The 26,542-nt window shown below is 46.3% G+C and overlaps 1 protein-coding gene across 8 annotated transcripts; it reads right to left on the reverse strand.

Moving 5' to 3' along the window:
* Positions 1–6,858: 6,858 nt before the first annotated feature.
* LOC142592633 (THAP domain-containing protein 1-like) lies at positions 6,859–25,605 on the reverse strand. Of its 8 annotated transcripts, none has more exons than XM_075704177.1 (7): positions 25,249–25,603; positions 23,709–23,865; positions 23,542–23,628; positions 23,405–23,464; positions 23,265–23,345; positions 23,126–23,185; positions 6,859–6,945 (listed from the first exon to the last, which is right to left on the reverse strand). In XM_075704177.1, the coding sequence occupies exons 1-7, from the start codon at positions 25,408–25,410 to the stop codon at positions 6,866–6,868; spliced, it is 687 nt and encodes a 228-aa protein (XP_075560292.1). In that variant the 5' UTR covers positions 25,411–25,603; the 3' UTR covers positions 6,859–6,865. The 8 variants fall into 8 exon arrangements, with proteins under 8 accessions (XP_075560292.1, XP_075560297.1, XP_075560298.1 ...); XM_075704176.1 differs by lacking the exon at positions 6,859–6,945 and adding an exon at positions 8,317–8,420 and having other exon boundaries at positions 25,249–25,605; XM_075704178.1 differs by lacking the exon at positions 6,859–6,945 and adding an exon at positions 8,317–8,420 and having other exon boundaries at positions 23,542–23,601; positions 25,249–25,604.
* Between the last annotated feature and the right edge of the window lie 937 nt (positions 25,606–26,542).

Raw genomic sequence — 26,542 nt, forward strand, 5'->3', positions numbered from 1 at the left:
CTTGTCTAGGGGGTGTTGGCCTGGCGGTGCGCACATTGGGCTTCACAAGTGTTGCTCACAAACGCAGTGCACTATCACGCTAGAATGCGCTACAGCACATTCATGACAATGACAATTCATGACATCAATTGAAAACGCAGATTAAGCAGTACGCATTCCATTGGTCAGTGCAGCTACAAGCTCTTGCGAACTCCGGATAAAGAAGGGGCTGTCAATTGGGAGAGACTTGAGATTGCGCTGAAGGCACTCTGCAACACACTTCTGCAAGGATCCCCTCTACGAGACGATCGACCCGAAAGGACAACCTGGTTTTCGGTTCTTGGTAGTAAAAGAAAAAATTTCCAGAGAAGCTTCTTCTGCTCTGGCTACTTGATTCCTGAGAGCCACCGAACTGCATTCTTCCAGTAATCTCACTGCCAACTTCTTTATGTTTATGCGGAACAAAGTCCAGTGCCTTAGAATTGTTCTCCACGGCTCCGGAGGCTTTTCCTCGTAAACTGCTTTCTGGTAGCACGATGAAAAATGGTGTGATGCGCATACTTTTATCATGTGTCTTGGACTGTGCTATAAAATTGTCTTTCCTATGCGAAATAAAATCAGTTTGAAGTTGGCACCCGTCCTGTTCTTCGCGTTCTTCTATCTGGTTTAAATTGCGCCAAAAAGTTTGCTTTAATCATGAATCAATACTAATTAGCTCAAACCAAGATTTTACTTCATGAAATTTGTGATGTAACCAACTATACTAATTTCCCTATCTTAATTCCAGTGAAAACCATGTATCTTCTTTCATGATTTGGTTATAAGTGCTTACTGACAAGGTACTATCCAAGAGGAATTCTCTGGGAAATTAAGTTGCTTTTAGTGCTAAAACTACTTCGAAACCTTGGATTAATGAAATTTAATGAAATGAGATTAATGAAAAGGTGTACTTGCAGAGAGAAACTGCAAGTACACCTTTGTTATATCCACATTTAACTGTATATTTAACTCATTCCGAAATTAGGCCATGTGGCAACCCACGCACAATAAAATAAAAAAAAGTGAGGCACCTCTTTAATGAGGGACCCAGTATTGACAATATTGTGACACTTGATGTTATCGATACCGTGTGTAGCCAAAACATAGCCAAGTAGAGCAGAGAGAAAAAAATTGTAGTAGCCGGGAGGATTCGGAATCAGCCAATATGGCACAAAGTAGTAAAACCTGGCAACCATGAACAGAAGTGCCAAAGCGCCAATCTTGTGGTGCATTTGTCGCATCAACATGTCTCAACAAAAGAAATGCCCTTAGCTTTCTACCATTCTTTCTCTGCTCCCCACCTTCGCTTCTCCTTCTGCACTTTTAGCACACTGTCTTCCCTCTCACTTTGCTAACTGTATTATGTAATTGATAGGTTTTAATGGCGCAAGGGCATCTTTGACCAAAGAGCGCTAAAACTATCATTACATTCAATGATTTATAAATTAAATACAAGAGTCGGACAAGAATATTGAGTGTGTTGTGTTGTGCTACATAAAGATGCAAAAATCTCAAGTGACAAGGGTCTAGTAGGGTATATGGTATGAGTGTAAACAATGGTGCTACTGTTATGTCAGACATTTCAACTGTGTATGGGTTATATAGAGATTTAGGTGATTATGAGTGATAAATTGTTATGTGCTATATGCTATGTATATGTTGCACAAGTTATTTGTAGAGTTCGGTGATTATAAGCAATAACTTATTGCCTCAAAGCCGTCCACCAAGCACGTTACAATGCGAAAAGCTGCGAGACCTCGGGGCATTCGAATACCTCAGGTTCTTTACGTATGTGATGGAGCATGGTGGTTTAGATTTTAGTAGTGTTTAATGACTGGAAATCGAGAAGGTACTTAAATTTCTGTTAACACTGAACATAAGAGTCATGGGATAAAAATAATGCAGGGCGAGATGGTATAGTATGTGCGTAAAGTTCTTTAAAATGCTGTGCTCTTGCTTGTAGAAGTCTTGGACATTCAGTTAAGTTGTGCCGGACTACGAGTTGTTCTCCACATTTAGCGCATACAGGTGGAGTGCCCGTTAACAGGCATATGTGTGTTGCGCATCCACGTCCTGTACATAGCCTACAGAGTGTGGTTTCTGTCAGTCTCGTGACTTTTTGCTGGAAAAATTTGCCCATCTGTAGTTTTATTGCATGTAATTTGTTTTCTGTTTCTTGATCCCACTGGGACTGCCAGTGTTGGCGTAGTCAGTTACGAATGTAACATTTAATATCCTGACTAGGGACTTTAGTAACTTCAATGTCACCACATACACCAGCTTTAACATTCTCATCTGCTGCCTCATTTCGTGTCATGCTGCAATGCCCCGGTACCCTGCATACCATGAGGGAAAGTTCTTCATTGCAGGCATCATAGATAGATTTTAGCAGGTAATCAAAAACAGGGTTTTCGCCCACCCCCTCTCCCACAGCTAGTGCAGTTATGGCACTAAGTGCATCTCGACTGGCGTCCACAGCCAGTCGAATGCCATGTGCTTCTGTAGTGAATGTGCTGCAGTTTATATTGCAAGTTTCTGAGTTATAGCAGAGACTATGTGCAGCAGCGCATGAGACAGCCTTATCCATCTTTGAGGAGTCTGAAAATTTAAAAAAAAAAGGATGTTGCGATGTATTTGTCTTCCAGTGATAAGGATTGTTGCATAAAAATCTTGCGCGACAAGTTTTTTGCGTCAAGCGCTTTAAAGAAAATGTCACACAGAACCGGGCAGAGGTACCAAGGAGCAATGAGATAACTACACCCAGTTTTGTGGAGATTTGAGAAATTAAACTTTAGTTTTTCGGCAACAGTTGTGATAGCCAAAGGAAACAGCTGAGCTAATGATGGCCTATTCGCATACAGCTGTTCCAATGTTCAATTACTCATTAGCGTTCCCTCTGAGCTAGTATGTTGAGAGCATATGTTCTCCGATACACCAAGGGCCATCGATTGGACTTTGAATGGAGGCTTTAAACGGGGCAGGTCCAAAAAAGCAACAGTGGCTACCCAAATGCCTAAATGGTACATGGGCTTGAGCATCTTTAATGTTGTTTTATACGCTGACTGAAATACTATGCTGCCAGTCTATTTGGGACCTCACAAGACTATTGCAAGAGTCCTAGCAGACACTGCGTGTCAGTTTTCCAGGAATAATGGGCAAGGATCTTTATAATACTTATCGATTTTAGGCACTTTAGTCTTAAACTCTTCGTGCAGAGTAAATGCAAGTTTGCTATCAAAAATGACACCGAGAAATTTATGTTTGCTTTTGACTGTCACTTGGTGTTCATTTAGTTCAATGGATGGATTAGGGCACAGGCCTTTCTTGTATATACATGTAGTACGCATGTTGTTCTTTTTGTATTAAACTAGAAACCATTCTCATTTGCCCATTTCGTCAGTCTATATACACTTAGGTGAACTTGACGCTCACATATTGATAAACTGCAAGATTTAAAGCTCACTTGCAGGTCATCTCCGGCCCCTTCTTATTTTCTTCAGGCACTATCACTTGCGACGTATCAGGTGGTCGAACACACTTATTTGTTCCATCCAGAGTCCGCCCTCAATTATTTGACAAGCTACACCGCACAAGTTATGCCGAAGTTCGTGCCAACCAGCGCCTAATTACTTCCCACTTTGTGTGGCCGAATGTGAACTCTGACATGTGCCGCTGGGCTCATGAATGCCTCGCTCTCAACACTCGAAGATAACACGACACATGAAGTCGCCAATTCACTTCTTTCGTCCACCTGAGGCCCATTGCTATCACATTCACATCGACATCGTTGGCCCGCTGCCACCCTCCCGAGGTGCCCGCGGCATACTCACTTGTGTAGAGCGTTATACCCGCTGGCCAGAAGCATTTCCTCTCACTGACATAACGCCACTTACAGTGGCTGTGGCTTTGCCAGTGGCTGGATCTCGTGCTTCGGATGCTGCAGCGTTGTTACAACCCATCCAAGCCGACAGTTCAAATGTGATCTCTTAAGCGAACTCATGTAACTGCTTGGCATGTGCCATATTCCTACTACCGTGCATCACCCATCAACAAATGAAATGGCTGAACGCCTTCACCATAAACTTAAAGCTGACTTGATGGCCCGTTAGGCTCACTCTTCTTGGGCTGAAGGCCTTCCTCTCGTCCTGCTAGGCATGCATTCCTCTTTTTCAGAAGACCTTGGCTGCACAGCTGCGGTCTAGTCAATGGCACAAAATTGCGGTTGCCGGGTGAATTTTTCGAACCAGCTACTGCTGCCAGGCCCGACCCAAGCATCTATGCTCACCAGCTATGCTTCCAGATCACATGCTTGCGTCCTTGCCATAGCAGAGTTTTATCCTCTAGTAATGTCTTTGTCAGCAAAGACATGTCTAAAGCGAGCCACATTTTCATACAGGGTGAAGGCATGAGATCATTTTTTATGCCTCCCTATGACGGCCCTTTCAAGGTACCAAGCAGACAGAAAAAACTGTTACCACCGACCTCAACGGACGTGAAAAAGTCGTGGCAATAGACAGGGTCAAGCCAGCCCAACCTCACCATCATTGTTCATTTTCAACGACTTTACAACTGCTGAAATGACGAATCTACCCGATACTATGGCATCAAAGGCTGTTTCTTGGCCACCACTGCTCTTTTCCTAAAATGAGGGGGAGCCTTCTACAGCACTCATCATCTTCCTCAGCTGACTTCTATATATGGCACGCTCCGGCATGCGTCTCGTACCTCATGCTGCGAGCTTAGAAGAAAAAGGGAAGAATAACAGAGCTGCTTCTGCTGCCGGTTTAAACGGTTCTCGGGTCTTTCACTCGCCAACTCGCTCATTGTGGACCTAACCTCGGTCTCTATAAGTGCACTTATGTGTTGTTGCATTATCCAAACTACTTTGACCTCTTTCTGGTCATCAGTAACGTATAAATAAACTCGTAAATCTTTAGCCATTTCTTTCCTAGTGGGTCACATTTCTCTGAACCACCAAAGTGAATCTGACCTCCGCCAAACGCAGATTCATTGACGAGAACATTGGCTCCATAAAACCCTACTCGTACCTGCCGTTTGGTGCTGGTCTCCGGAACTGCACTGGGATGCGATTTGCCCTGCAAGCCCTCAAGATGTCCCTGCTCCATGTTGTTCATAGTGTGGAACTAATGCGAACAGAGAAAACAAATGTCAGTGCACCATTGCACTAGTGTAGTGAGCAGAGTTTACCATAAAGCTGGTGCAACTGCTTGCACTTATCCCAGCAGCAAGCGCATAGCCCTCTTAAATTAAGCTTGAACTTTGTATACAGGCAAATCAACTTATAACTAATGCAATAATTGCAGAAAATGTTATATGAGTAGTTTGCTGTTATATCTGGGCTTAGCATGCCATCTCAAATTCTCACTACAACTCATACGTGGCCCTCATAATTGAAAGCTTGTTATAACTAGTCATATTGTTATTCAGAATCATAAGCGGTTAGCCTGTGTATTAAGCACTCAGAATAATGCTGCCCTGCCTCATTAGAGAGCGATGCGATGCTCTGCTACTAGAGGGCACTTCTTGGAAAAGAGGCAACTGACAGCCCAGAGTAATCAGAAAAGAAAGTGAGAGAAACAAGTCAGTTGGATGCAAAGGATAGAAGCAAAGGCCGTGGTGATTCACAAATACTCTCTAAACTCATGCAAGGGCCGCACCCCCAATTTGGCAGACCAAGATTTCGGGGAAAAAATTTCTCATGGAGAAGCAATCACGTTCGATGCTCCGATGCCGTACGTGTGCAGTGGCTAATTCTCATGCACTGCGTACATACCGTGACGCTACTATATGGCTAAAGCCACGATGTGCGCAAGCCATCAGCTGCGCTGGCACCATTTTGACCAAGAGGTTCGGACCTGTGCAAGGGCCACATCTCGTCAAAATTGTGGAAAGAAAGTGCGGCCCTTACATGAGTCTATATGGTATGGCAAGAAATAAAGCCGATCAGGCATGTGTTAGCTGCAACAAAAGTTGGGAAACAACTCAGCACATCATAATGGAATGCCAAGATACTTATCCAGCAAGACCAGTAAGGTACTGGTCTTGCTGGTCTTACGTCGAAATAAACATTAACATTTTAAGAGTGCTTTTATGATTTCTTGCTTCATGGGCTCTGCCACCAAGCACTACTGACATACAATATTGCTGAAGCCAGCCTGCATTTGTATGTATAATCAGTTAAAGTCTTGGGAAAGCTTGTAAAATAAAAAAAAGTGTGCACATCTTTGATCCTTCTTTCTGTGCATAGTTATAGTCATGCTTGGGTCCTGATCCCAGATCTACAGCAGAATCAGGCCCGTAGCCAGGGGTAGGGGTGGAGGGCCTTCCAGCACGGACCTTGCCACCTCACTACACCAAGAAACAGTAAGTCAACGTACTAGTGTATGCTTGAGTGCAAGGCTAGAGTGTGCTTGACCACGTGACCTCGAACATTGGGCATGCAGGAAGACTGCATGCATCAAGCCACCATCCTTTGTGGCTCACCCTCGCACTCACAGCATATGCTGATGGGATTTTGCCTCACTTTTCACATTATACATGATATCACGGGGACTGCGACAACGGTGACGAAAATATGCCTGGAAAATTCACGTTTCTACACAAGCATCTGGGTGGAAGTGGCTATAATTTTATAGCTGCATGCTTCTTTTTTTTTTGGTCGCAGGTCCCACTGAAAATGGTCGTGAGCTTTGCTCTGCTGACCGCTGAAGACATCACCATTGGCGTGAGGAGGAGAAAAAGCCTGTGAACCCAACACCCTTATGTGCTCCAGATGCACAGCAGGAGTGGTGACGCTGCCTTGGGCTGTGTTTTCAAACATTCTGTTTCATTTTTTATTCTTTTTACCCTTTGTCATCGCATGGATCGACGCACCGCTGTCATCGCACGGATCGGCCATTCGGCATGCTGCATTATAAGAAAAGGACACAGTAAATTAGCACAAAAAGCACATACAACATAAAAAAAATGGACTGAGAACAAACTTAGAAGTACACATTGGCACTGCAAGTTCTTATAATGTCGTTTTCTCTTCCTGCATTTTCATTTTGCTGTGCGGTACTGTCATAGATAAGTTCCAACTCACCAATTTGCCATCTTTGGGCAGTCCATCGCTAGTTCATCAGGCTATTTTACATGTGCTGATCTTATGAAAAAATGGAAAATGAAATGTTATACAGGTTCTGACAACATGTAAAACCTGTGCTTCCTTCAACAAAAAATTGCGACTTCGGTGACACCAACTCGAGCTACTTTTGTTTTCTGTGTGAAACATTCCGAGTGATACGTCGAAATAAAAATTAACATTTTAAGAGTGCTTTTATGATTTCTAGCTTTATGGGCTCTGCCACCAAGCACTACTGACATACTATAATGCTGAAGCCAGCCTGCATTTGTATGTATAATCCTTTAAAGTCTTGGGAAAACTTGCAAAATAAAAAAAAGTGTGCACATCTTTGATTCTTCTTTCTGTGCATAGTTATAGTCGTGCTTGGGTCCTGATCCCAGATCTACAGCGGAATCAGGCCCGTAGCCAGGGATGGGGGTGGAGGGCTTTCCAGCACGGACCTTGCCACCTCACTACACCAAGAAACATGTTAACAGGCTCACCACATGCAACACTGTGCAGACATGGAAGTGATCTTGCCATGTCCATGTCCTTTGCTTCCCATAACCTTCGTAACAATGTGTATGTTGGTCAGCAAGAGATAGCTTACCCGCCATGGTTGCTCAGTGGCTATGGTGTTGGGCTGCAGAGCACGAGGTCGCTAGATCAAATCCCAGCCACGGCGGCCACATTTCGATGGGGGCGAAATGCGAAAACACCCGTGTACTTAGATTTAGGTGCACGTTAAAGAACCCCAGGTTGTCGAAATTTCCGGAGTCCTCCACTACGGCGTGCCTCATAATCAGTTTTGGCACGTAAAACCCCATAAATGTTTTTTTTTATGAGATAGCTTCTGGAAAAGCAAATTAGGAGACACACTTGGAAGTTCTTGTGTAATCATTACTTTTCGCTCAGATATTAAACTGCGGAATAAGAAAAGCCTCAGCACGTGTGCGGCTTGCCAAATGGTGCCATGTGCCCACAACCACAACCCACAATAAAACCATCTTTTTTTATTTTTAGTTTCAACTTTGAATGACGGATTTTTATATTTTTATCAAGTACGAGACCAATCGGCCATATAAAAAGCCAAAAAGGGCCACAGAATCTAATTGCACTGCTTTTTACCAAAAATAATTACTGAAATTTCAATACTCTACTATAATAGCTGTGGCTTGTTAACCAACTTAATTAGCCATTTCAATTGCTTTCACCTGGGTATTAAATTTGCTGTTCACCACTCTCCTATTCAGATCAACTTCCTCGAAACGACGGTCTACAAATAAATTTGAAAACTGACAACGACACTTTAACTGAAAGCCTATAGATAGCCAGCAATATTTAGACAACAGTCACCACCCATGACACTGCAAGCAAGGAATTATTGTTGGACAAGCGAAATGAATAAGAAGAATCTGCAGTGAAGACCACATATCTACCACCTAAATGACCTTAAACCAATGCTAGCAGAAAAACTATCCACAAGTTGCTCTCGATAGAGCTTATGATGTCGTGTCAAAATTGGAGAGACGGTCGGAATTAGCGAAGCAACAGTCAACACCAGAATCTGACAGACCGTCAGCCTTTATAACAAAATATTCTAATGCACTCCCAAATATAAACAACGTCCTACGAAAATATCACCCAATATTATCAAGTAACGAGCATCTGAGAAAAGCATTCCTGGATGTGCCAAGGGATACCTATCGCCGCAACAGGAACTTTAAAGACATGTTAGTGCAAGCAAAAGTCAGCCAACAGTACTCCCCCGTAATAAAAGCATGTTGTCGCCCTAGGTGCAAAACCTGCAGGCACCTTCAGAGTGACATTAAAATTAAAAGCACCGCAAATAGTCAAATCTAGCTTTACTTGTACAAGTCCAGATGTGATTTATATGCTTGAATGTTCCTTTCGTAAGAACAATATATCAGGGAAATGGGACAATCAATGAACGTCAGATTAAACGGACATCACACAGACACAGCTAAAAAGCTTTCTAAAGCCGTCGCCAAGCATTTCAGCCAACCACGTCATAACTTTGATGAACTCTACATCTTACAGTGAAATTTCCATTCTGAACGAGAAAGAAAATATAGAGAATCATACCTTGTCCATAAGTTTAAGACATTGCAACCAATAAGCATAAACATTTTAAAAAGGGCTTTAGAATCTATTGGCTACGCTAAATTTAAAGCTGTAGGCAACAACACTTAGTTTAGTTGCCTAGTGTTTTCTTCCTTTCCGTTTTTTTTTTTCTGTTCTTTATTTATTTATTCCATTTCAGTATTTTCTTTTAATTTTCTTTTTTCAAGAGCATCGGTTTCTGCCGCTCCTCCTATTATCTCTTTCAGAGACATGACAGCCCATGACCACCAGCGAATAGAGGGGTGCTGTGCACACTGTTGACCCGCCGGCTGACACACAGCCGCTGACGTGTGATTGACAAGCGGCTGTGTCGCTGTCCTTGTGCACAGCATTCCTTTATTCTCAATTCTACACCCTCGCCGCTAACACACCCTCGATCATTGCCACACCCACCCGCCTTACGCCCTCTCCCCTTTAGAAGAATCCCACCTATATAAACTAGCGAGCAAAGCGTATGTCGCCTTGAATAAGACAAGTCCACTTGTCGAAACGTTGGCTCCTTTCTCCTTTCCTTCAACTTGTACTTGTGTTGCTCATCACTTAAAGCGGTCACGTGGGATTGAGGAGACGTTGAATGAATTTGTTGCAGCTCCTCACATACAATACTGTGCACGAGCTCCCTTAGGGTTGTCAAATCAGGCATGGCCATGGACGAGGAGAGAGAGATGTGAAGTTGCTTGAAGGCTCGTACTGCGACGACAGCTACCGTGGCATACGCTCCATCATTGTTGCGTCGTTGAAGAATTCAGATACGGTACCTGGTGGGTTGCACACTAGACCTGCAAACAACTGCTCTTTCATGCCCCGCATCAACAAGCATACCTTCTTTTCCTCTGTCATTCCAGGATCAGTGCGCCGAAACAGCCGTGGCATGTCCTCAACGAACATGGCGACACTCTCATTTGGTCCTTGATTCCTGGAATTGAGAGTATGTTCTGCTTGCTCCTTCCGGTATGCACTTCCACAGGTATTGCGCAGCTGGCCACAGAATTCTTGCCAGGTCGCCAAAATCGCTTCGTGGTTTTCGAACCAGGTGCGCACTGAATCCTCATGGGTGTAGTAGATATACCGGAGCTTCCAGTGATCGTCCTATTCATTGACGCTGGCAACACGACTGTAGTGGTTCAGCCAGTCCTCAACATCCTCGAACGCATCACCCTGAAGCGACCTTGGGGTTCGCGGTGTGTTAAAAATCCACAGAGCAGGCAGAGTGGTGGTCTTTCCAGTCTGACTACTCGAACCAGTTGTCATGGTTGTACACTTTATTGAGAGAGGGTCCAGTTCTGGTGGTAGTCCTAGTTGTCACTGGCTTTACCAAAGGTCAGCTTCGAAGGTGTCGCAATCGAAGTTGGGAGCTTCCTATTCACGGTGCATGAAACAGTTTACCCAGCACCTCCACCAGACACGTTACTATATTGTAATGAAGAAGAAGAGCGTAGGAACAAGGCCAGCCAGATCGTCTCTTCCATGCCTGCTGTTCAACCAGTGGGCCAGCCGGATCGCCAGTGCTTGGCACGAGTGTGAGCCGTTCGAGCTACCAGCTGTTCCTGCTCTGCGTCACCTGCCTCCTCGGTTACGCAGAGACGTTACCATCGGAACTGTTCAGTGCACCCATTACAATTGGTGGAGGTGCGGGGTACTCAACATCTACACCCTGGAACTCCGGTCTCGGACTGTGCCTCCCGTCATGCCTGCCTCTCCCCAGCCGACGCCGCCGCCACCCCCCGTTGCCTGCTCTGGCGCTGTCCCGCAACGCCATCCAGCGGTTTTCAGCGGTACGGACGAACAGGACGTCAATGTCTGGTTGGCTACGTACCAACGGGTGAGCTTGCACAATCGATGGGATGATACCGCCAAGTTAAATGCCATCATATTCTACCTAGCGGGAGTGGCTCACCTGTGGTTTAAGAATCACGAAGCCGATTTTCAGTCCTGGTCCGCGTTCAAGACCAGTTTCGCTGCAGTTTTCGGTCGCCCTGCCGTCCACAAGTTGCGCGCCGAGCAGCGGTTACGCGAGTGAGCGCAACAACCCGGTGAAACATTCACCTGTTATATTGAAGAGGTTCTCGACCTATGCAAACGTGTGGATGCGTCTATGCCGGAAAATGACAAATTGAAGCACATTTTGAAGGGCATCGCCGATGACATTTTCCAAATGTTGATCGCCAAGAGCCCGCGCACCGTAGCAGAGCTCATAAACTTGTGCCAAAGCTACGACGAGTTGAGGCGGCAGCGCGAGTTGACTAGGCGCACCTCAGTGGCTGACGAGGCCCTCTCTTCCATGACGGCCTTCTCTGATCGTTCCTCCTTGCTCACACAAATCCAAGCTTTCGTGCGGGAGGAAGTTGCACGTCAGCTTTCTTTGCTACCCTTCGCTGAGCTACAGCAGCCGCTGCAGCAACAGCCTCCTACACAGCTCGCTCCTATGCTCCGGCGGGTTATTGAAGACCAAGTTACTGAGGCTCTACCAATGCAGCACCAGCAGTGCCCTGCCGCCGCGCCACTTACTTACGCATCCGTCGCCGCGCAGCCCCCTCGTCAACCACTCGTTGCCCTACATCCTTGGCCGCCACCACCCGTTCATAGTCCCGTTCATCGACCTGCTCCTGCCTTTACTAATCCTTGGCGCACGCAAGACAACAGGCCCATATGTTATGCCTGCGGTATTCCCGGCCACGTTGCACGACTCTGCCGCCGCCGCATGCTGCACTCTGATGAGTTTGTGCAGTCGCCTCCCTACGCCAACGTGCAGCCTTTCCACGACACTTATTTTAGTCGGCAGTCGAACAGGCCACCAGCCGAGCGCCCGGTCTTTACACGTCGTTCACCTTCCCCGCGTCGCCGCTCGTTGTCCCCCATGCGTCGGCGTCCTTCACCCACGCAAGAGGGAAACTAAGCGCCGCAGTTCAGGAGGCAAGAACTGCGTCACCATCGATCTGTACAAGTCCTCCATTGTCGCCTTCGAACGTTGTCGATCTTACTGTTGACGGCGTCCCTACCGTTGCGCTAATTGATACTGGAGCAGCCGTGTCTGTCCTAAACGAACGCCTCTCTCGCGCTTTATGAAAAGTTACGACGCCACTTTCTGGGTTTTGTCTTCGCACAGCAAGCGCACAGCCAGTTCAGCCTTCAGCAGCGTGCACAGCTCGAGTTGTTATTCAGGGCGTTCTCTATATTGTGGAGTTTGTGGTTCTCCAGTCCTGTTCTCACGACGTGATACTTGGGTCGGACTTTCTTTCGCGAAATAACGCCGTCATCAATTGTGCACGTGCTGAAGTCGAATTATCGCCTCTGTGTGACGTGCCCCTCGTCGGCGCCACTTCTCTTTCCGCTAAGCTAGTACTTCGAGAAGACATCGCCATACCGCCGTACTCGTCTGCCGTTGTTCCCGTCTTCTGTGGCGCTGTCTATGAAGGCGCTGTCCTCTTCACTCCTTCAGAACTCTTCCCGACCCGCAAAGACGTTCCCCTGCCTTTCGCCGCGCTTGACCTTTCAGCCGGTTTCAGCGCCATCGTTGTCTGCAATCCGCTTCCTACAGCCCTGATGGCTCTTCGCGGCGAAGCACTTGGCCATGTTCAGTCTATTGATGACATGTTTATAACCGACGTGCCGGATGCTTCGTATGCAGAGCTCACCGACTTCTGTGCACTTTCCACTTCTGCTCCGCCATCGCCTGACTTATTCACACCTTTCATTGCCAACGCGCCATTGCGGCAGCGCCGGTACCGCGTATCCGCCAAGGAGCGTCAGGTGATCAGTGAGCACGTGGACGACATGCTTCAGCGTGGCGTCATTCGACCTTCCAATAGCCCGTGGGCATCACCGGTGGTTCTCGTCACAAAAAAAGATGGTTCCATTCGGTTCTGCGTCGATTATCGCCGTCTCAACAAGATAACGCGCAAGGACGTCTACCCGCTACCGCGCATTGACGACGCTCTGGACTGCTTGCAAGGCGCTAAATTCTTCTCTTCGTTGGACTTACGCTCGGGCTACTGGCAGGTCCCGATGTCAGCAGTTGATCGCCCTAAAACTGCATTCGTCACGCCAGATGGTTTATACGAATTTAATGTGATGCCATTTGGCCTATACAATGCGCCTGCTACCTTTGAACGAATGATGGACAATATCTTGCGTGGCCTAAAATGGAGCACGTGTTTGTGCTATCTCGACGACATCGTTGTGTTCGCCCCTGATTTCAGCACGCATCTTCTTCGCCTTAGGCAAGTGTTGACGTCCTTGACCAACGCAGGCCTGCAGCTGAACCTGAAAAAGTGCCAGTTCGCCGCGTGCAAGCTCATGGTTCTGGGTCACGTCGTATCACAAGACGGCATTTGCCCCGACCCATCCAAACTTCGCGCCGTGGCAGAATTTCCGAAACCTAAGACACTCAAGAGAACTCCGCGCCTTCATCGGCCTCTGTTCTTACTTCCGACGCTTTGTTCGCCATTTTGCCTCGATGATATCACCTCTGACACAACTCTTACGTGGCGCCAACGACCTATCCTCCTGGTGTCCTGCATGCGACACCGCGTTCGTGACCTTACGCCGTCTCCTGACGTCTCCGCCTATACTGCGACACTACGACCCCACCGCCCCAACTGAAGTGCATACCGATGCCAGTGGTATTGGCCTTGGCGCTGTCCTTGCGCAGCGCAAGTCTGGCTACTCCGAGTACGTCGTTGCTTACGCCAGTCGTGCGCTGACCAAAGTGACGCAATTACAGCATCACAGAAAAAGAATGCCTGGCCATCGTTTGGGCACTCGGGAAGTTTCGCCCCTATTTATACGGCAGGCCTTTCAATGTGGTTACTGACCATCACGCCCTTTGTTGGTTATCCTCTTTAAAAGACCCGTCTGGACGCCTTGCCCGCTGGCCTCTGCGCATTCAAGAATACGACATACACGTCATATACCGCTCAGGTCGCAAGCACACTGATGCTGACGCTCTGTCCCGCTCTCCGCTGCCAGCCGACGCGGCCTCCCTCTCCACCATTAAGGCGGTATCCTCGGTCGACATCGACGCGCTCGCATCAGAACAGCGCAAGGATCCTTGGGTGGCCTCTCTTTTGGATCTCCTTTCTGGCTCGCCTGCATCTCCCATCTCCTGCTCCCTGCATCGCCAAGCTGTCCATTTTGCTGTCCGGGATAAACTCTTGTATCGACGGAACTACCAGCCCGATGGTCGCAAGTGGCTCCTGGTTATCCCTAAGACTTTACGTTCCGACATGTGCGCGTCTTTCCATACTGACCCACAATGTACACACGCAGGCGTTTTGAAGACGTATGAGCGCCTGCGGCAACGTTACTACTGGCGCGGAATGTTTACTTTTGTCCAAAAGTTTGTCCGCTCGTGCCCGCAATGCCAATGCCGCAAATCTCCGCCTCATCCAGCCCACGGATTATTGCAGCCGCTTCCGTGCCCTGCTCGTGCCTTCGACCGTGTGGGAATTGACCTGTACGGGCCGCTACCACTAACACCCGCTTGAAAACAATGGATTATTGTCGCAGTTGATCACCTTACACGCTATGCCGAAACCGCTGCTTTACCTGCAGCGACCGCCAGTGACGTTGCATCCTTTCTGCTCCATCGTTTCATTCTTCGTCATGGCCCACCTCGGGAGCTGCTGAGTGATAGAGGCCGTGTGTTTCTGTCGCAGGTGGTTGAAGCTCTGCTTGCTCAATGCCGCATAGTTCACCGGACCACCACGGTGTACCATCCTCAAACTAACGGACTTACAGAGCGTTTCAATCGCACCCTTGGTGATATGCTCGCCATGTACGTTTCATCGGAGCATACAAACTGAGACATCATCCTTCCATTTGTCACGTACGCATATAATACGGCTACACAAGGTACCACAGGATTTTCTCCATACTTTCTTCTCTACGGTCGCGATCCTTCCCATACCATCGATACAGTTTTGCCTTATACACCAGACGCGTCAGAATGTGCTCCCGTTTCAGCCGTCGCCCGATACGCCGAGGAATGCCGTCAATTAGCCCGAAAGTTCACCTCCGCTGACAAACAACGACAAAAAGCCAATCGTGATGGCGACGCTACGAATCTGAACTTCGCTCCCGGCACCCTTGTCTTGTTGTCCGTGCCTTCTATCACGCCTGGACTTTCGACAAAACTTCTCTCACAGTATGATGGACCATACCGCATCGTCGAACGGACCTCTCCCGTCAACTATGTCATAGAGCCGCTTACATCGACATCCAACAAGCGCCGCCGTGGACGGGATGTTGTTCACGTGCGCCGCCTGAAACAATTCTATGACCCGCTCGTCTCCACGTCGTAAGTCGCCAGGATGGCTCCGCTTTTGCACCAGGGGTAATTGTAATGAAGAAGAAGAGCACAGGAACAAGGCCAGCCAGATCGTCTCTTCCATGCCTGCTGTGCAACCAGTGGGCCAGCCGGATCGCCAGTGCTTGGCACGAGTGTGAGCCGTTCGAGCTACCAGCTGTTCCTGCTCTGCGTCACCTGCCTCCTCGGTTACGCAGAGACGTTACCATCGGAACTGTTCAGTGCACCCATTACAATATATATATATGTGACAAAAACTATTAGGTTTAATCTAATAGAAGCAGGCAGTTCCCGTCTGACACCTTCACCGAGAATGTGTCTTCATCGTCGCTGGCCTCAGCTTCTGCAGAAGCGAAAAACCCACCACACAGCTAACTGTTATGCTCATGGCAATATGTTCTATATGTTATGATTATTATTACGAACCATGGCACACACACACACTGCAATTTCGGTGAAGTTCCCAAAGAATGCTAATCGCAATGAAACACTGGCAAACACCATAGTGCCCCGAGTAATTTACTACTATCACATTTCTTTCTTCGAATCAATTTTGGTGTACCCAGGTGGTGGATTCACAGGACGTCATTGCTCGCAGGCTCACACTGTTGCCGTGATGGCCGTGGCTGCCAGATGTGAGCGCAGCTGCCACATGTGAGCGCACCTTAAAAAAAATTGGACGCGGCACTCACCTATTTTTTTTATGCCATTAGTATTCTTTGGGAGCTTCACCCAATTTGCGGTATGCACATCACCTCTTTCATATAGGCTAACCAGTGACCCAAGTTGTCTACTGTAGCACATCCTGTGCCATTATGTATGTGCCATCTTGCCGAGAAGACAATATGTGCCACTGCATGTGTGTACAAATAGGCAACTTACTCTAAGAACCTGCGTATAACACGAGGTTTTTTCCTATCATTAGCATCACAAATTTTCGCCTCGTACCATATGCGGATCCGAATGAAGATTTCAGTCAGAAATTTGGCTAGAAGTTATGGTTTCGTTATTGCTGCGTGGCTACGGTTTCTATTTGGCATTGCTGCGTGATTACAGCATTGTTTCTTTATTGTTGAGTGCGCACCTTGGCAGCACACATGCAAACCACGCTTCGCGAAGTGCATCTTTTTTATTCCGCATTGAAGGGCCAAGATGTCTGAACCACAAAAATAGTACGCGGCTGCTTTCAAGAAAAAGGTTGTTTTAGCTGCAGAGGACATCGGCAACAGTGTGGCCAGGAGGCAGTTTGGCATCAACAAGGAAAGCATTCGTGGATGGCGTCAACAGAAGGAAGCCCTTTTCGCGTGCAGTGGAACGCGAAGAAGCTTTTGCGAACCGAAGAGTAGGACATTCCTGGAAATCGAGCTCGCCCTGACGGAGTTCATACGCCAAAAACAAGCCGCGCATCTAGGTGTGAGCGTGGAGCTTATACAGACAAAACCTAAGGAGCTTGCAAGAGAAAAAGGCTACCGAGCGCTGCCTTCAAAGCGAGCAAGCACTGGATTTATCGCTACATGTGCCGTGCTGGTTTTTCCTAACGCCGCTGAACTTCGATTTCGTAAAAGCTGCCTGAAACGTTCGAACAGCTGCTTGCGGCTTTCCAGTGCCACGTTATTTCGCTGTGCAAGTCCAAGAACTTCCAGCTAGGGCAAATCGGCAATGCTGACCAAATGACGGTTTATCTGGACATGCCATCGCCCCTCACCATGCACGAAAAGGGCTCTAAGCAAGTTTATGTCTGGTCCACTGGCAATGAGAAAATGTGAGTTACCGTCATGTTGTCGTGCACGGCAGACAGAGGCAAGCTTCCGCTCTATGTCGTCTTCCAGCGCAAGACAGTGCCTAAAGGTGAGGAGTTGCCAAAAAAATGTGGTCGTGAGATGCCATGAGAAAGGCTGGATGAACGAGAATCGTGTGCTCGACTGGATAAAGTCCTTCTGGCGTAGGCGGCCCGGAGCACTGTTGTTGTTCCCGTCGATCCTCATGCTGGACGCATTTCGTTGCCATTTGGCCGACTCAGTGAAGAGGCTGCTGCGTGAATCCGGCACTGAACTTGTCGTCATCCCGGGTGGGATGACATCTCAGCTGCAGCCTTTAGATGTTTACGTGAACAAGTCATTCAAGGACCATCCAAAGAGAGCGCAGCTGAGGAAGACAGTGATTGATGTGCGGAGTGCAATTTAAATAAATGTTTTCCTAGAGTTTTCCTAACTCGTATTATATGCAGATAAAACTTTTTTTTTCCATTTCGCATCCCAGAAATTTCAATTCATACTATATGCGGGTTCGTATTATACGTGGGTTTTTACGGCAATTGCTGCTGGCTTCCGTGTGGCCTATTAGACAACTTGAGTCATAGGGCATGTTCTCAAACAGGCAACATTGCCACTGCTTATGCAATGCTGGTATGTGCACATTTGAGGCCAATACCCCAGAATGGATGTGCCAAGCTGACAAAAGGGGTACCAGTATTCCTTTAAACTTAATTATGTTCATGAGAAGGCCAGCACATGAATTGCTAAGTGTCAAAACAAAGTCGGTTTGGAGAAAATGAAGGCTGGACACAGCCGAGTTACTTGAATTCGAGTTCGGCTGCTAGTCCTTATTCCTGTAGCTTTAGGTCCGAGGGTATGTCGAGAAATGACGATAAACGACCATTCTGCTGGCTAGAGAAACAAAACGGTACACATCAGTGCATACTGGCGTGTAAAACACCAGAAGAACATTGCCATTACAGCAAACAAGCAAGCAGACTGACCTTCAACTGCCACTGCGAGCAACATACACGTCCAACAATCCGCATTTTTAATTCTCCTGTGCTGCCCTCTGCCTCACGCTGCATGAAAATGTTTTGGAAGGGTGCGGGGCTTTCGTCAGCTGATTTGTGAACTTGCGCCCGTGTTGTGCGCTCATCAGTTGTGCGTTTCAACAATTGCAAATAATTATTAATGGCTTCTCCAGGGCAGCATGTCATTCCTGGATGTCATGTAGCCATAGGCCAAAAGCTTTCATTTTTCCGCGGGAGGGGAGGGGGGGCCTGACCTGCTTTCACAACCCCATTCACCCACCCACATGTGTATATATATATATATATATATATATATATATATATATATATATATATATATATATATATATATATATATATATATGGTAATGCGGCGAGAAAGCTTTCGATGAAGTATGCTGCAGGAAACTTCTTAAACTTTGCACCCATCTTACAGGCTCCCTCCTATGCTGACAAGTTACTTGGCTGGATTACAGATTATTTGTGCCTTAGGAGTCAGTTTGTTAACTACAATTGCCAGCAGTCATCACCGGTTCCCATTTCTTCGGGTGTCCCACAGGGTTCAGTATTGGGAGCCCTCTTATTATCTATATCAATCATGTCGTTCAAATTGTTACTAACACTCCACTTAAGCTTTGTCTATACGTTGATGACTGCTTTTTGTATTCTAATGTCTGTAGTGTCACTGATCAGGTTTTACTAAATGATGTGTTTTCTTCTTATGACTGGAGCAGAACTTGGTAAATGGAGAGTAACTTTAAGAAAATGGTGATAATGAAATTCACTAATAAGGAACGACCCTTGCAATTCAAGTATGGCAATGCGGAACACATACTAGAAAGAGTCCAGGAATTTAGGCACCTTGATGCATTCTCTACTAACTTAAGGTGGCATCAACATATTGACTTTATTTGTGCAAATTCATTTAACAATATAGGTTACTTAGGCACTTTAAATGGCACGACTAAAGAATACAACCTAACAGCCTATGAATCGCTGGTCAGTCCTGTTCTTGAATACGCGTCAATTGTGTGTTCACCTCATCTTGTACATGACAAAGATAAACTACAGATAAACTATAAGCTAGATAAAGGTGAGTATAACAATAAAGAAAAAGAAAACAGTTCTGTTTTACTTAAGTCACATGAGATATGCATTAAAACGTGATTATTTCAGTGGTTTGCCATACTGTCATTCCTAGTTATGAAATGTATACATGCAGCTTCGGCAGTGGTCAAAACGTGCTAGACGCTCATTTATAGCTTTATCATTCAGTCGATAGATTATTTTTCAGTGTTTTCTTTTTTTTTTTTCTGCACACAGTACAGATGGCACCAATATAGATGCGCTCACTAATCATCGCGTCTCATTCATTCTCACCGGATCAATAATTACGGGTCCTGAAGCTCTATAGGTGCCACACACGCACACGCACTGTGGTCCGTTTCTTTACGCGAAGATGAGCCAATATCATCGCTGTTTTTCGCCCCATGCTTTACCACAGCATAACAAATGCGGCACATCTCCATGGAAAAGCAGACACTCTTCATTGCACAATCCATCACAGACCACCATGAGGTTCAAGTTCGCAAGTAAAAAGGCCAGCATCGTCAGATTTTCATCACACAGTTTACGACACGCTGATGTTCTCCGACACACAATGCTGCTAATCCAGCTGGCGAAAGAATCGTGGAGGTTCGCGTAAAAACAAAAAAGAGAAACGCATGCCCACGGGGCGCCCACCTACACCAAGCACTGCGCAACTGCACCACACAGAAAGCCGCCGGCACCTGTGTTTTGCCAACCAGGGTCACTGCACATGTGCCAGTGATGCCACACTGTGATGTCACTGGTGCGGTGTGACCTACGCCAGGAGAGGTTTATTTCACAACATGAGGCCCCTCGCATCATCAAGATACTGGCGTCTCTCGATGGTGTAACCTTCCTTCGTGTAACTGTCTTATACTAAGCTATCACTAATACTGCTTCGCCTTTCCGGCAAAACTGCAGCCTCTTTTTTTTTCTCTAATTTTATTTGTTTTACTGCGAGTACAAGTATAAGCGCTGCTGCACATGACTGCTATTGATTCTAATTTCGAGTGAATCTGGCTTGGCCTCATTTCAGTTAGTAAGAGAATTAGACATATTTATGACATCCGCATGCAAGTTCCAATGTTTTCATCCCTAATAAGTGTTGTGAATTATTAGGTTTCTGTTTTTTCATGAGCCGTTAGCACTGCCTACTGGAAACAAAAGCAATACTGAGACACATATCATTCACGTGAGTTTCCCATGCTGTTGAGAAGACTCTACTGAAGGGGTCACTAGAATCTGCAGGATTCTTTTTTTTTTTTCAGCGTCAACAAAGCATGCAAGGCAATTTGAAGCTAGGTTACCATACAGCAAACTATTAATTCGCTAAGCATAGGCTATCCATACCATTAGAAATACAGTTAGTTGGCTAGTTTCTTCTCTTTGAAAAATACAATAAACTTTGTCCTGTTTATATTTACATATATTGTGTCTGTGCATGCTGTCCGTAGTGAAAATGGAAAAGGTTGAAGTGAAAAGAATTCATGTGAGGTAGCCACTGCTGGTGCTTTAATGTGCTTATCCTACTATTGTCAGGATTTGCAGAAATAAAGCAAAAATGTGAATTAAAAGCCATGCATGTTCGTGCCACTAATGATGCGGTAAGCTTCTAGTCACAATAAAATTTTTAATGAGAAGGTTGAGGCAACTAAAAAAAAACCTCAAATGGTGTGGGCAACAGAACTCTGGTGATGCCATTTTAGGAGGAAAGGGGGGAGGAGGGGGCTTGGAAGGGGCCCGTAGTCGGTGCCTATACATGCAGCACTCACCGACTACTACGTGGGGAGGTCTGAGTGCAGCCTCCTCAAACAGTGCATTTTGTTAACACTGGCTGATAAAGGCACGCCGAGTTTTGTCTGCCGATGCGGCTGCCTTGGAGTTTGTTGTTGCGGTTTTCTGCATTTGCGCCTCACTTGTTGTACTCTTTTTACATGTTCTTTCGACATATTGGATAATCAAGAAGTCTTCGAGCGCAGCCTTTTGTGTCGGATCTATCAAAGGGGTACACTTGCCTACATAAATATCTACAGCCACAGATCGTTGTTAGCATCAAACAGTGGGGAGAAGGTGCATCGCAAATATGAAATAATGTCAAAATGTAGCAAACCATACATATCTGTGTATATGAGATGCATTGTTCCAGCCTGAGACGAGTCAATATGAGTAGCCGAGCCACTTAAACAATAGCAACTGTGATCCAGATACATATATTACAGGCTGTTTATTCTCGCTTTTCTTGAACTTCATCATACTTGCAGTTTGTGCATGCCATAAAGCATTATTAGAGAAAACTGTGCTCACATAAGTGCTCATAGATAGGCCATGTTGTTCTCTCGCGAAAATGCAGATACCATCGCTGACACACCATTGGTATAACTGAGCAAGGCAGTTGTTTATGCTGCTGTACCGAATGCACTGTCTCTTGTTTTGTTTCTGACGCAGAGGTAAACAGTGCATCTCTAGAACTAAGAAATGTGTCAGCATGACAGCATGTACAGACACACCCATCTACGTAGCAAATGCGACCGGCAGCTATGCAGAGACAGTGACGTACAGATATTGGCACTGCGCTTTGTCGCCGCTTACAGTGTACGCCCCTTGCTAAGTGAAGACTAGTTGATATCAAATTGCTGTACGGCCGCAATTGAACTAATACAGCAGTTTCCTTCGTCCTAACCACTTACTTTTCAGTTCAGGTCTGCTGGTAGCAGGTGCACGAACTCAACAGCGCCAGGCCTAACCTTCGCCAAACAGGATCAACATTGGCTCAAACCTCACATGCAAAGCTTTAGTGGGTTGAAGCATTTGCATTTCAACTTCGTAAGCATGCTTTCACTCAGTATGAGTGTGATTAATTATACATACAAGCGAACGTGCCGTGGCTGTCGCATTGTTGGTTCAACGGTCAATCACGCAGGGTTCAGTCAAAAGAAGGTCAGCACGCTGATTTTATTGGTACCGATGACATGAAAGCCTGTCGCAGTACAACAACTTGTGCTCGTCGGTTGCATCACTGTCAGCCTGGTGTGATAAATAAAGCCCCTTAATAATATGAATGTAGCAACACTCTCCTCCCCCACGGCACTTTCCTTCTCGATTCTCTAGCGCACCAGCTGCTCACAGCATGCTTTTTCTCCTTGGCTCCCCCAGATGGGCCGCAGAATTAAATGGAGGCGCGGGATTTTAGGCCAGTTGCACGCCCCAATGGCATAGAAAATTTTTTAAAATGGTAACAGCATCGAGAATGCTGAAGGTAACGTTTATGAGGAATGGGACACACTGATGCCAAAGGAGCTTTGAGGTGACCGGACAGCATTGCGGTACTTAACACCCCTTTCTGCCCGATTGTGGCAGAATGCTGTGCGACATCGAAGTGGGCCCCCGTTATTTTTTTAAACTAGTCGTCGGGAAAACTGGGCAACATCCTAGTCTCACTTCATGGCAATTGTTTAAAAACTTGAGAAAGAATTAGATTCGTTTTGAATAAATTTGAACATTCACTATTTGATTTGTTTACAGAATCGAATACAAGAATATTCGATTCAATATTTGCACACCCTTACAAGAAAGGTCTGGTGACAGCAGGGACTGCTTTGAAGATCACTGTGCCATTGGCTACCACAACATAATGAATAAAAGTACCATTTACCATTGGTCAAAACCGGCTCGTGGAAAGCAACATGTAGGTCATCACAGTCTTGAGATGGTGCTAATGGAGGAATGAAATCATTGCATGAGCAAACGGCCACTCACTGACTTCGTTAAGACCTAAAGAAACAATAGCTTACAGCGAGGTTCACTTGGAGAAGCAGCGGGCCCTATTGCTGACGCATTGCTGCTTTCGGGCAACCATGCAGTGGCCGCAGGTGCTGTGTAAAAGAGCGTAATGCCATAGGATGCAACAGAATGAATAAAAGGTACCATCTACCATTGATCAAAACTGGTTCGTGGCACATACCAGGTAAGTCACAGTAGTCCTGAAATGGTGCTGATGGAGGAATGAAGTTATTGCATGAGTGAACGGCCCCACACTAAATTCATGTATAAAAGGAGACAATGACTTACAGCAGGGTTCACTTGGAGAAGCGGCAGGCATTATTGCAGACATTGTGACGGTGACAGGTTCTGCATAAAGGATCATAGTGTCGTTGACTGCGTCGTTAAGCCACCGAGAACGTTATTGATGAAATTATTAGAGGCAGGACAAGCAGCAAGCAGCAGGATTCACTTACCACTGTCAGTTCGAGGTTCATGTCTCTGTCGAGGGGGTTTCCTGTGCTTCACAACAGGTTGGCGGCAGAAGATCGTTGGAACTGCGTTGGGCTTCAGCTTTTTTTTCCCAAGTTCTCGTAATATGAGTGGCTCAAATTGGTCTTCAGTGAAATGTATCTAGAACATTTATCAGAGGTTAATCACTCAGGCAGGATGAATAAGACGTCTTTTATACAACTACAAATGGCTAATACATTGCATTGCTAAACATTATTGCCTACAGAATGTTCCCTGCATTACTACATCATAACCGTAATCATTATTGAGTGCTTAACCTTCATAATCAAAGTGCATTGATCCAATCGGCTCGTATTACATCAATGCGACAAGTTTTCCCACAGAACATAATCACAGAAAGGTGGCTCTAAGAAGTCGGTATCAACTGCAAGCGTGCATGATCATGTAAACACCCCCTGCTCATTGCCTTTATCCATGAGAAAACCAAATAATAATCATCGTCCACTCATGCGTGTGTGGCAGCCCAATTCAAAGCAAATTCAAGAACTGAAAAATGGCAATGTGGACTAGCTAGTGCTCATGACCCACAATACCATGGGTATACTTGCCATTAATTTTTCCCGGGCCTACATTCATTATATCTAAGCGAGTGACGCACACATCAAAGTAATGGAAAGAATGGCTCCTCTACACACCACTATTTCTATTTTCAGTGAAACAGGCAATGGATCCTAACAATCACGAAAAGTGCGATCGAGAGGCTGTACCTTCGCACACAATTGCTCACAACGGAAAGCAGAATATATAGTGCTGCATTTCCGAACCGATCTTGCGCGCGAAACTGACATCACGCGTGGTTTATTAATTTAAGCTGTTGTGTTTTACTGTAAGGGGCAGCGTAAAATATTTCTGAAGGTCTTGCAGTAGATTCTTATCCTTGCACGTATTTTCTCGTTCCGTGCGAAAATCGGCAGTACTTGACTCATGTACATCCTTGCAATTTTTGAACATCACGCGAGTGTCGACCACACGGCATGTCAGCGGCCTTGTAGCGGCGAGGGACGGCGCGGTTGGCAACTTTCTGCGCCGTCGTGCAAGGCGAATTCTAGTTCGAATGTATTCGGCGGCGCTGTTCGCTCAGGGGTGCATTTCACCTCGACACGGCCACTGACATGCCGTGCGGTCGACGTTCGCGCGAAATTGCAAGGGTGTACACCCTGTTTCGGCTTCGCGCTCCGCTCATGGCACTTCCAGGCGACGAGCGACGAATTCTAGATTTCTAGAACCGAGCGATCGTGCGACAAGAACGAGCGGGTAATGTTGTGAACGAGCGACCTCTTCGAAGGCCCGACGGCCCGTTTCATCGTTCGTCGCCGACGCGCACAAAATCGATCTCGTGGAGTTTGGAACGTGCGAGGTGGTAGTCCAAGCAGAATATTCAGCAAAACTGGCGCAGCAAGAAAACCGATGAGCAGGCCGGAACAAGTAAAGAAATGCAGTATCGGGGATGCTTTAATACGAGCAATAAGGAAGACGTCTTACCTCGCAAAGAACACTGTTCCTTGTGGGAACGAAGTCCTTTCGGCCAATGTTGAGCAGCCACTGCTTCCTGCGCAAACCATCACGCTTTCCTGTAGGTATCATAAAAACTGCACAACCATCTTCAGGCTTGTTGCTGCAGTTATATGCGCAACAGCACGGCATAGCGATAGCACACAGTGAAGGAACTACAGCCACAGCGTCCACAACGCCGACCTAGCCAAGCTAAGGAGAAAAATGGCGCTCACTAAAAAGAAAACACAAGCAAAACAAGCCTCTAGTACTCTCCAACCATAGCCTCCAATATTAGGATTTACAGACGGTCCAGACCATAGAGTTTCTCACTATAACACCTAGAGGGAAATCTGGCGCCACCGTCTATGGAACTTTCTTAAGGTGGCACCGTGCCGTCATGGGAATGACGGTATATGTGTCTGCGAGGCTCGTGTTGGCTGGTGTTGTAAGAGGCTTCGTCTAAAACGTGGATATGGCTACACAAATAACGCGTTCTCAAAGTAAAATCTTCATAAAATGTTTCCATTCACGCATATTACATCTTTACTCACCCACGATGCATGACCAAGTGAAGAAAAGCAAGAACAGACGACCAACTCTTTCAAAGCGAGCGCGAAGCTTGTCGTCTGTCCTCCAACTTTAGCGGCCCGCTGACACTTTTTACGTACCATGTAGTCGTACATGTAATAACAAGTTCTCATAGTTAAACAAAACATGTTTTTGCGTAATAATAAAGCTAAAACAGCTTTTCACGTGCTGTTTTTGTAGAAAATGAATCATTGTGACAGACGGAACGGTACTTGCCAAGCGCGTCTTCAAGGTTTGCTGTCTCTCCGACAACGATGCCAATCCGAAGTCACAACATACCGGCATTCCCATGCATGCCACAGCGCAGCAGCGCCAGATTTCCCTCTAGGTAATGTAGTGAGAAACTCTATGGTCCAGACCATAGAGTTTCATATTAGTATAACTAGAGGGAAATCTGGCGCTGCGATCGTTCAACCATTATGGGAACGATGGGAAGGCTACGGATTGGTATTCTGTTGACTGGCAAACTAGTCTGCAAGTATTTCTTTAGCAGTTTTGGTTTCGCTCCAAGCGCAATTGCTATAACCTGCAGTGGGGACAATGCAACGCAAGGCTCTCTGCCTTTGTTGCTCGAAGTGGGGATAGCGCGCTGAGCCAGTGGCTGGGACGATGTTTGTGTCGCGGTGTGGTGTCGAAGCCCTGACCAGAAAGCGACGGCATCGTAAACGCTGAAAAAAACATTTTTTGACCGTTT

Source organism: Dermacentor variabilis, chromosome 9 (genome assembly GCF_050947875.1).
Source record: "Dermacentor variabilis isolate Ectoservices chromosome 9, ASM5094787v1, whole genome shotgun sequence".
In the NCBI taxonomy this organism is placed as follows: Eukaryota; Metazoa; Arthropoda; class Arachnida; order Ixodida; family Ixodidae; genus Dermacentor; species Dermacentor variabilis.

Bases quoted from the DNA above. Each gene is read 5' to 3' on its own strand.
- LOC142592633 (XM_075704176.1), bottom strand. From the start codon at position 25,410: ATGCCGTGCTGTTGCGCATATAACTGCAGCAACAAGCCTGAAGATGGT. The intron at 23,629-23,708 runs GTAAGTGAATCC...TTAACGACGCAG, and splicing joins TGAACCTCGAACTGACAGTG to TCAACGACACTATGATCCTT. The intron at 23,465-23,541 runs GTAAGTCATTGT...TTCCTCCATCAG, and splicing joins TTCTCCAAGTGAACCCTGCT to CACCATTTCAGGACTACTGT.